Source organism: Zosterops lateralis (assembly GCF_965231275.1).
Source record: "Zosterops lateralis genome assembly, chromosome: 6".
NCBI classification, from domain to species: domain Eukaryota; kingdom Metazoa; phylum Chordata; class Aves; order Passeriformes; family Zosteropidae; genus Zosterops; species Zosterops lateralis.
The window spans coordinates 59,000,702-59,011,613 of record NC_139761.1 but is presented as its reverse complement, the minus strand read 5'-3'; the positions used below and the strand labels follow the sequence as shown (position 1 = coordinate 59,011,613).

The window sequence follows — 10,912 nt, the reverse complement described above, 5'->3', positions numbered from 1 at the left end:
AAATATGAAGAGAGTCTGAGAAAATGTCTGCAAAATATGTAAACCCTACATAGGGGAAGCACAACATGATGATGGACGCTTGACCAATTGGATGTCCATAATGATGTGTACTTGCCTCATGAAGGAGCCGCTCAGCCAACCCAGAGATGTGTGCCCATGTGGACAGTAGACCTAGAATCTATATTTGCCATGTAATGTAAACAATAAATGGCTTCAGTTGGAATTATGTTGGTTCTGTTATTCAGTGACCAATTTCCCCTCCTGCAGGGGAATGGCTTCTCACTGTGAGAGGGTGGGTTCAGATGTGTTATAAATGCAATGGCAAAATATCGGATAAATAAAAGACAATTTATTAATAACAGAATATCGAACACCAGAAAAATGAGAAAACCACAAAAATAGGAAAATGTCAGCGCCGCGCTGGGTGGATAGGGGTCCACACACCAGGGTGCAAGACGCCCAAATCCACGCCGGTGCAGCTTTCAGTCCACCCTTTTATAGGATTTTTCTGCCCTTAGGCAGTCCAGGTGTCCAGGGTGGGCTGAATAGTCCGAATTTCTTTTCAATGGTCTTCCTGGATCTTGTCAAGTCCTGTTGTTCCATTCCGGGAAGTTTTCTTTTCTTATGTCAATTTCACAGGTCAGTCTTATGTTGATTTCAGTTTGCATGTCGGGCCAGGGAGTTGATGAAATCTGCATCGTCGTCAAGAAGGAATTTCTCCTTGCATTGGCGAGGAAGTGATTCTTATCAAGGTTGGCCAGAGTCTTTGTCTAGTCTGATGACTCTTATCTTGTTTCACAACTGAAGCCGTGCAGGCTGAGGCGGGGGGGGGGGGGGAACGGTTTGCTTTTCACTGTATTAACATTGCTCTTATTATACATCGGATTATTATTTCATACACGAATTTTTACCCCAAATTTATCACAAGACGGAATATTGAGAAGAAATCCTGCCCTGTGGGGGTGGGAAGGCCCTGGCACATGTTGCCCAGACAAGCTGTGCCTGCCCCATCACTGGAAGTGTCCAAGGCCAGGTTGGATGGGGTTTGGAGCAACCTGGCACAGTGGAAGGTGTCCCTGCTAGGAAAGGAACAGTATGGGATCAGGTAAAAACAGACACAACTCTCACAGCTCACAGGACTGAGGAGGAAGAGGAGCTCTGGTGAAGGGCTGAAAGGGCGTTCACAGCACCCTGGTCTCTAATAGATTTCATTGCATCATCAAGGGCATTGGCACTAATTCAGTTGGGCTCTAAGTGCTGCAAGAAACTGATTGTTGTCCTTCCCTTGGGCTGTGGGAGCCTGCACTGCAATGAGAGAAACGGGAATCCATGGCCCAGGGCTGCTCCCATGAGCCCAGGGCAGGTTTTGGCAAGGATTCTGGAGCCCTTCCCAGAATGGGAGCTGTTTCTGCCAAGCAGCCAGGTGCTTCACCAGCACTGCCAGCACTGCCAGCATTCCAGTGCCACCAGCACCACCAGCAGCCCCCTGCTGCTGGAGGGACAATGATCCCTCAGGGAAGAGAAACCAGGAATGGTAGAAACCTGTGAGGTGAGGGAAGGAAGGTGAAGAATGGGACACTGTCCTGGGAAGGAGTGTTTGTAATTAGGAGGAAATGAGGAGCCATTCCCAAATGTTATAAACAGGTGGTATGGTCATTGGCTCTTGCAAATGCTGAACGAATATTATGTGTGTTATAATGTTAAAAGAAGCTCTGTTAAGCTTTGGAGTGTTTCTAATGTGTGTATTGTGTTAATGCTGAAAGCTGCAATGCTGATCTGGGACCACTGCGGGGAGCCGAAGGCAGAAGGAGTGCACAAGCTCTGGGAAGGCGGGACGAAGGAGGAGCTGTGTGGGTAGAGTGGGATATGTATGGATGTGGGGTTGGCTTCCCAAGAGTATCTAAGGCTTGTTACTGTTGTGGGCAGGGTGTGTCTGGCGTGCCTCTGGATCTTGTTTGTTCCTCCTTGTAGTTTAATAGACTTTTTAAAATTTCAAGAAGTGTGCCGTCATCTCTCACAACAAAGAAAAAGACTACTTGATTCGTAGGAGTAAATTATGAAAAAAAAATAAAGCTAAATAACCCCTATGCTGTGGAACTCCGATGGGGCCTGTGTTGTAAAACCACTTCTGAATGCTCCCTGACTGCACCGAGTGCAAGGAAGCAACACCAAGGCAAGGCATGGGAGGAGACAGAGGGACAGGAGTGGGGAGCTCCTGGTGATCTGGGCACTTTCTCCTTCATGTAACTGACCTGGGAAGAGCTGCTCTAGGATATTGATCCCAAAGGAGCACGAGGTACCAGGAAGTGCCGCTGATTTGCACAGACCCCCTTTGCCTGCTGCTGCCCCACTGGGAACAGGTCAGTGCAATGTTTTCCCTCCTCCCTACCCCACCTCCCTCTCCTCCAGCAGCTGCTCTCTTCCTGCCACCCTCTCCCGCTGACCGCAGTGCCCTCCCCAGCTCCCCCCTCCTCTGCCCTCTGCATCCTGTCTGGATCTTGACATGGACATCGCCTGAAATCAACTTTCTAACACAATGGGAAGCATTAAGAAGCAGGAATTCTTTGCCTGCACAGGACACACAGAAGGATCTCTCCTTGATCTCTGTGTGTGGTGAGAGTTTACAGCAGGGCATTTATCCATTATAATTGCACATAATCATTAATAAGTACTTCTTATCTAACACACAAACATCCCTTTCCTGGAACTATTTTCCATGTGTCCTCCTCCTACTGGAAGTCCTGTTATGATCCTGGACGATCACAGAGGGCGGTCTGGGGTGGTCGTATTCACTGAGTGCTGTGATATTAAAGGTGACCTTGCCTTGAACTTTTGCTTTGGCCATGTGCTCTTGCTTCTTGTGACACAATTTGCCCCAAAACCACTGCAGGTCTCCTGATTTGTTTCTGGACTGGCTCCAGGCACATTTATCATCCTGGGTGCTCCTGAGGAGCATCTTTGAGCTGGGCTTTCCTCCTCCCTCCTGACTCCTAGAACACTATGGCCAGGAGGAGCAGAGACACTGCCAGGGTCTCATGTGGAGTGGAGGAGGAGAGGGGCTGTCAGGGGGAAAAAATCAGCCCCGAGTGGGTTCTGGGGTGTGAGAGCAGTTTGGAGGGGTCAGGAGAGGGTCAGAGGTGGTTGGAGGGGGTCTGGATGCTGGCAAACCCAGAGGAGTCCAGAGCCTGGCAGGCCACACTCAGAGTGGGGTGATAGGATGGGGTGAGGATGGTGTGAAGAGATGGGGCCAGGATGGGATGGGGATGGGGACAGGACAGGACAGGACAGGACAGGACAAGGAGCAGCTCAGCTGTGCTTCCTTGGGCCCTGGGCAGGTTTTGGCAATGTTCCGGGAGCCCTTCCACAATGGGAGTTACTTCTGACAAGCACCCAGCTGCTTTATCAGCACTGCCAGCACTGCCAGCATTCCAGTGCCACCAGCACCACCAGCAGCCCTCTGCTGCTGGAGGGACCATGATCACTCAGGGCAGAGAGACGAGGAATGGTAGAAACCTGTTAGAGGAGTGAAAGGAGTTGGAGAATGGGACATTCTGCAGGGAAGGCATGTTTCTAATCTAGAGGAAATGATAAGCCATTTGCAAAATATTTCATTTGGAGCTTTTAACAAAACACGCTTCCTCTGCAGAAAAACAAATGCAAGATAAATGACTCTGAGGAAGTGAAATTCTGACAGAGCCAAAGATGCAATTTCCAACTCCCCCATGACTGCACTGAGTCTTGGGAAGCAGCAACAGGACAGAGCACAGAGAGGAGCCAGAGAGAGGGGAGTGGGGAGCTCCCGGTGATCTGGGCACTTTCTCCTTCATGTTACTGATATGGGAGAAGCCACTTTAGGATATTGATCCCAAAGGAGCATGAGGTGCCAGGAAGCGCCGCTGATCTGCACAGACCCCCTTTGCCTGCTGCTGCCCCACTGGGAACAGGTCAGTGCAATGTTTTCCCTTCTCCCTACCCCACCTCCCTCTCCTCCAGCAGCTGCTCTCTTCCTGCCACCCTCTCCCACTGACCACAGTGCCCTCCCCAGCTCCCCCCTCCTCTGCCCTGCCCTTCCCTTCTGCTTCCCCTGCTCAACATTCCAACCTTCCCACCTCCCTCTCCCACCCCACCATTTCCACCACCCTCCTCCCCTGCACATCTCACTCCTCCCCACTCAATCCTTCCCACTGCAGGGAGCTGCAGAGGAGCCACATGGTCCATCCCGGGATTCTCCAAGCACTGACTCCCCATCCACTCTGACCACAGCCAGGGGCCACATCCCACTGCCTGCCCAGTGTCCATCCATGGATGTGGATGTGTCCCCATCTCCTGCCTCACGCAGTGAAGGGGACAATCTGTGTGAGATAGATGTCGCCATACACAGTGTGACACTGCTCATCAGCCTCTGTGGGCTGCTTGGGAATGGGGCTGTCCTCTGCCTCCTCAGCCTGAAAGTCCGTAACACTGGCATCTTTGATCTGGCTTTTGCTGGCCTCCTCTTCCTGCTCTTCACAGTCCCCTCCACCCTCCTCTTCCTTGTGGAGGACGTGTGCTGCTCTCCTATCATGCCCCTGCTGCACTTGGATTTCCTTTTCGAGCTGTCACTGGTCTCCTGCTACTGGGTGCGGTTCCGACTGATGTTCATCAGAAATGTTGATTATATGCACAAGCTCCACAACCTCTGTTGCAACCTTCCCAAGAGCCCGTGGTGGTTGGTGTTATATGTCCAGTACTGGGCCTTCTTTACTCTCTTCACTGTCATTCCTACAGTGAAAAACCTGTGCCCATCACACCAGCAGGAGAACTGCAGGGCAGCTCTCATCTCCATGTATTCTGTCATCCTCCTACTCTTTCCTGCACCCATGGTCATTTTGAGCACAAATGACTTTATTAAGGCCAAGTGAGGCTCCAAGAAACAGCAACCCAAGTGTCGTGACATCATTGTCTTCCTCATTGTGCTCTTCTTTCTCCTTCTGCAATTTCCTGCAGCAGCTTGGCTACACGCTTGTGTCTTCCCAGGTTTTGTTCCTGCTCACCTGCATCCACAGCAGCATCAAACCCTTCATCTACTTCTTGGCAGGGAAGTGCTGGAGGCCCTGCTCCCTGGGGACCCTCCAACTCTCCCTCCAGAGGGTCTTTGATGAGCAGAAAGAAGAATCTCCCCACAGCAACGATGTCTTCAAGGACTCAGTGGTCTGAACCTCGTGATCCCTACACCTGCTCTGCTAAAGGACCCCGGGAGAGTGGCTGAGGGTTTCCTTGAGCCACCTGATCAATGAATAGCCACAGGATCACTCTCCCTGTAGTAGTATATTCCTGTAGGAGAAAGGAGCAGCGGCAGTGCCATGGATGATTTTTGAGGGATGCTCTGCAAGGGAGCACATTGGAGCATGGCTTTCCTCCTCCCTCCTTGATCCACATGGCTCCAAGCACAGCAGCTGGGCTCAGTTCTCTTCCCCAGCTCTATTTCCCATGGAATGACCCTCATTCCCTCAGCCGCAGGGAATGAACTCCATGTCCTTTGGCTACACTGATGAGTTCCATGGTGTTATGAAGGATTTCTTGCCTGCAAAAGATATGAGGTGTTTAGCCCTAAAGACACACCCAGCACAGGGTGATTTCCCAAATCTCTGCGGGGCTGGTGCCTCTGGATGGCAGCAGCGAGTTTGGGATCACACAGAGCATCGTTCCCCTTCTGACCAGCAGAGGTGGCCCTGCATTTTCAGCTGATGGGGAGAGACACCAGGTAGGGCTGCAGAGCTGGAGAGGAACAGCAACATTCCCTTATTCTTTCTGTAGGAATTTGTCACATCCTTTCATTCCAGAACTAATTTGTTCTGAGTGAAGTGCAAGGTCGATGGTGAACTCCACTGAACCCTTGTGCCTGTGACCAAAAAGAATATGGAATATGGAAATTCACATCACCAGATGCTTGGCCCACTAAATTTCACAGGGAGGAAGGAGTTATGCTGCTGTTCTGCAGAGTGGGGCCATCCTCTGCTTCCACGGATCCTCTTGGTTGTGGGCAGGTTGCATCTGTCCATGCCTCTGGACCTTGTTTTGTTCCTGGTTGTAGTTTAATAAACTTTTTTAAACTTTTGATAAGTGAGGCATCATTTCTCACAACAATGAAAAAGACCAATTGATTTGTAGGGGAAATTTTTTTAAAAATCCATCTCAATAACTCCGAGGCTGTGGAACTCTGAAGGAGCCAAAGCTGTAAAACCACTTCTGACTGCCCCATGCCTGCACAGTTCTTGGGAAACAGCACCAGGACAGTGCACAGAGAGGAGCCAGTGGGAGGAGAGTGAGGAGCTGTGGGTGAACTCTGCACTTTCTCCTTCATGTTACAGACCTGGGAGGAGATGATTTAGGATATTGATTCCAAAGGAGCACGAGGTGCCAGGAAGTGCCACTGATCTGCACAGATCCCCTTTGCCTGCTGCTGCCCCACCGGGAACAGGTCAGTGCAATGTTTTCCCTCCTCCCTACCCCACCTCTCTCTCCTCCAGCAGCTGCTCTCTTCCTGCCACCCTCTCCCACTGACCGCAGTGCCCTCCCCAGCTCCCCCCTCCTCTGCCCTGCCCTTCCCTTCTGCTTCCCCTGCTCAACATCCCAACCCTCCCACCTCCCTCTCCCACCCCACCATTTCTACCACCCTCCTCCCCTGCACATCTCACTCCTCCCCACTCAATCCTTCCCACTGCAGGGAGCTGCAGAGGAGCCGCATGGTCCATCCCGGGATTCTCCAAGCACTGACTTCCCATCCACTCTGACCACAGCCAGGGGCCACATCCCACTGCCTGCCCAGTGTCCATCCATGGAGGTGACCACTGTGTCCCCATCTCCTGCCTCACACAGTGAAGGGGACAATCTATGTGAGATAGATGTCACCAGCGTGGCCATACACAGTGTGACACTGCTCATCAGCCTCTGTGGGCTGCTTGGGAATGGGGCTGTCCTCTGCCTCCTCAGACTGAAAGTCCGTAACATTGGCATCTTTGATCTGGCTTTTGCTGACTTCATCTTCCTGCTCTTCACAGTCCCTTCCGCCCTCCTTTTCCTAGTCGAGGACGTGTCCTGCTCTCCTGTCATGCCCCTGCTCTACTTGAGTTTCCTTTTCCAGCTGTCTGTGGTCTCGTACTACTGGCCACTGATCCGGCTGATTTTCACTGCCAGCATAGTGGATATGTACATGATCTGCGGCCTCTGTGACCTTCCTGAGCGCCTGTTGTGGTTGGTGGACAGTGTCCAATACTGGGCCTTCTTTGCTCTTTTCACTGTCATTCCTGCAGTGACATACCTGTGCCCATCACACCAGCAGGAGCACTGCCAGACAGCTGTCAAATCCATGTACACCCTCATCCTGCTCCTCTTTGTTGCACCCATGGTCATTTCCATCATAATCAAGTTCATGGAGGCCATGAGGGGCTCCAAGAATCAGCAACCCAAGAGGCACGCCATCATTATCTTCCTCATTGTGCTCTTCATTCTCCTTCTCAGCCTCTGCAATTTCCTGCAGCAGCTTGGCTACACCCTTGTGTCTTCCCAGGTGTTTTTCCTGCTCAACTGCATCCACAGTAGCATCAAACCCTTCATCTACTTCATGGTAGGGAGGTGCTGGAGGCCCTGCTCCCTGGGGACCCTCCAGCTCTCCCTCCAGAGGGTCTTTGATGAGTAGAAACAAATAGCTGCCCACAGCAATGATGCCTCCGTGGACACAGGGGTCTGAGCCTGGTGTTCCCTTCCACTGCTCTGCTGAAGGACCCTGGGAGAGTGGCCAAGAGTTTCCTTGAGCCACCTGATCAATGAATATCCACAGGATCCCTCTCCCTGTGGAGAGCTATATTCCAGCAGGAGAAAGGAGCAGTGCCTTTGAGTGATTTTTGAGGGATGCTCTGCAAGGGAGCACATTGGAGCATGGCTTTCCTCCTCCCTCCTTGATCCACATGGCTCCAAGCACAGCAGCTGGGCTCACTTCTGTTCCCCAGCTCAATTCCCCATGGAATGGCCCTCATTGCCTCAGCCCCAGGGAATGAACTCCATGTCCTTTGGCTACACTGATGAGTTCCATGGTGTTATGAAGGGTTTCTTGCCTGCAAAAGATATGAGGTGTTTAGCCCTAAAGACACACCCAGCACAGGGTGATTTCCCAAATCTCGATGCCTCTCGATGGCAGGAGAGGGGCTGGGATCACATGGAGCATCCTTCCCCTTCTATCTGGCAGAGGTGGCCCTGCATTCCCAGCTGATGGGAAGAGACACCAGGTAGGGCTGCAGAGCTGGGGAGAAACAGCAACATTCCCTTATTCTTTCCATGGGAATTTGTCACATCTTTTCATTCCAGAATTAATTTGTTCTGAGTGAAGTGCAGGGTTGATGGTGAACTCCCCTGAACCCTTGTGCCTGTGACCAAAAAGAATATGGAATATGGAAATTCACATCACCAGATGCTTGGACCATTGAATGTCTCAGGAATGAGGGGGTTTTGCTGCTGTTCTGCAGAATGGGGCCATCCTCTGCTTCCCCAGTATCAAAGTCCAAGGAAGCCCTGGAGCACCTCCATCCTCAACCCTTTGGAGCAGCTGAAAAGTGACTCTGCACAGCAGCCTCAGCCACAATCCATCTTGTACTGATCTTTGTCCTTTTGTAACTACCCCTGAAATTAAGTTTGCATTTATGTCTTTTGTTTGTTATCATTGTGATAACTCGAAACCCAAAATTTGTATAAAAATCAACATCTGGGCTTTGCTACAGAGCCTGTCTGTGGTAAACAATGTCAGCAAATGGCTCATTTCTCACTTCCCCCAAGATTTAGAGCTTTTAACATTTTATGGATGTCTATGGACTGAAAAAAAAAGGCATGTTTAGGTGTTCTAGGGTGAGTATGATGCTTGTAACCTCAATTGCCTGTTCTATGTGTGCTGTATGTTGTGTTCTGTACCTTTAAGGCTGGTTCTGAGAGTGAAGCAAGGAAAGAAGAAGTGTGCAGTTTGTTATGAAATACAGCCTTCACTCCTCTGAATTTTCTTCTTCCTCAGGACGGGTTTGTTCATTGAAAGCATGGACATTGGCCAGACGGAGGGATTATTTTGCTTTTAGTTAGTTTGAGTAGCTGGGGGAAAGAAGATTCCTGGGCTGTTGTTTTGGTGTTTTTTTGGTTGTTTTTCTTTTTGGTTGTTTTTATTTTTTATTTTTTTATTTTATTTTATTGGGACTATTTAGACCTGCTCTGGACTGAAAAAACCCAGAGGAGCACCAGGAGCTGCACGTGCAGCCCACCAAGGCCTGGGCCTGCAGAGGGACCAATAAGAGACTGACCAAGTCCAGCTACACCCAGGGCAAGGACTTTCTCCATTTGCCATCTGACTCCAGAACAAGAGGTTTTATTGTTTCATATTATTCATTCTTTATGCTTGTGGGCATTTTGTTTGTTAAATAAATTGGTTTTTCCACTTTTTTCAGAGGAAGTTTTTTCCCAGATGTGGTTTGAAAGCAAAACGAGTGAGAGTATCAAAGTCAGAAATACAATTTAATAGGAAAAAGGGTAAAAAGGTAAAAATAAAATAAAATAAATGCAATAACACAAAGGATCACTGACAGAGTCAGAATACAACCTGAGCAGGGTGACGGAAGCAGTCCAGGTGAGGTGGTCTTCCTGAAGCAGTGATCCTGTAGAAAGGTCTGGTAGCTCTAGTCCTCTAGGAATCCAGTAGGTAAGGGCTGCTTGTACTGTCCCAAATCCCAGGTTATATCCAGGGGAGAATGCTTGGCTCCTCCCCCTGGGCGGAGCATCTCCCAATGGGATGATGAGTCGTGAAGTGGGTCCTTGATGGCCCATTAAACAGAGATAACTCCTGGAGGGAGTTACTTGTGAGTCATGGGCAAGGCGTTGATGGGCCATTAGCAGAAGATAGCCCAAAGACAGGGGGCCTGGGAACATTAGAACACAAGCCCACATGGTTTAACAGTTCATGAAGATGGTGATAGAATAAATACTTTGTGTACATCCTACACTGCAACCCAGGACATAATCCACCCCTTATTCTATTACTATCTATGTCATATCCAAATCAATACATTCTTATAAAGATATGCATACACATAGGGAATAAAATGTTCCACACTGTTCTCACTTAAAATTACGTCTCCCTGTGGTACACACCGGGTTTCCCCATCTTTCTGCATTACCTACTAAGGGTGACCAGGTCCTTGAGCAAAGACAATCCCACGGATGGATCCGCCTTTTTTTGAATTGGGATTAATCCAAACAGTCTTCTCTAAAATGCCTTTCATATGTACTGCAGGGACTTTATCTCCATCCACTCTGTGCAAGGGTTCAGACTGGGCAGGACCACCTCGATTGATAGAATCTCGGGTGTTGACCATCCAAGTAGCTTTGGCTAAGTTCATTTCCCAATTCTTGAAAGTCCCCTCGCCAAGTACCTTCAGGGCAGTCTTTATTAGTCTATTGCACCATTCAACTTTTCCGGCAGCTGGTGCGTGATAAGGAATGTAATATATCCATTCAATACCATGTTCTCTAACCCAGGTGTTTATAAGACTGTTTTTGAAATGGGTCCCATTGTCTGTCTCAATTCTTTCAGGGGTGCCGTGTCTCCACAGGACTTGTTTTTCCAGGCTCAGGATGGTGTTCCAGGCAGTGGCATGAGGCACAGGGTAGGTTTGCAGCCATCCAGTGGTGGCTTTCACCATGGTCAGCACGTAACGCTTTCCTTGGCGGGTTTGGAGAAGGGAGATGGAGTCAATTTGCCAGACTTCCCCATACCTGTACTTCAGCCATCATCCACCATACCACAGAGGCTTCACTCGCTTGGCCTGTTTGATTGCAGCGCAGGTCTCACAGTTGTGGATGACCTGTGAGATGCTGTGCATTTTAGGGTTCACCCCTCGGT

The 10,912-nt window shown here is 49.8% G+C and overlaps 2 protein-coding genes across 2 annotated transcripts in view; both read left to right on the top strand.

Annotated features, from left to right (window-relative positions):
• The first annotated feature begins 2,831 nt into the window (after positions 1-2,831).
• Positions 2,832-9,455, top strand: LOC310910825 (uncharacterized protein). Its single transcript, XM_083863857.1, has 2 exons — positions 2,832-3,944; positions 6,707-9,455. The coding sequence occupies exons 1-2, from the start codon at positions 3,876-3,878 to the stop codon at positions 7,676-7,678; spliced, it is 1,041 nt and encodes a 346-aa protein (XP_083719983.1). The 5' UTR covers positions 2,832-3,875; the 3' UTR covers positions 7,679-9,455.
• LOC310910828 (uncharacterized protein) overlaps positions 5,751-10,912 on the top strand; it is a 59,751-nt gene continuing 54,589 nt past the window's right edge. Inside the window, exon 1 of the mRNA XM_083863859.1 lies at positions 5,751-6,460. The gene's annotated coding sequence lies outside the window, so the exon portion shown is untranslated. The remainder of the gene's footprint in view (positions 6,461-10,912) is intronic.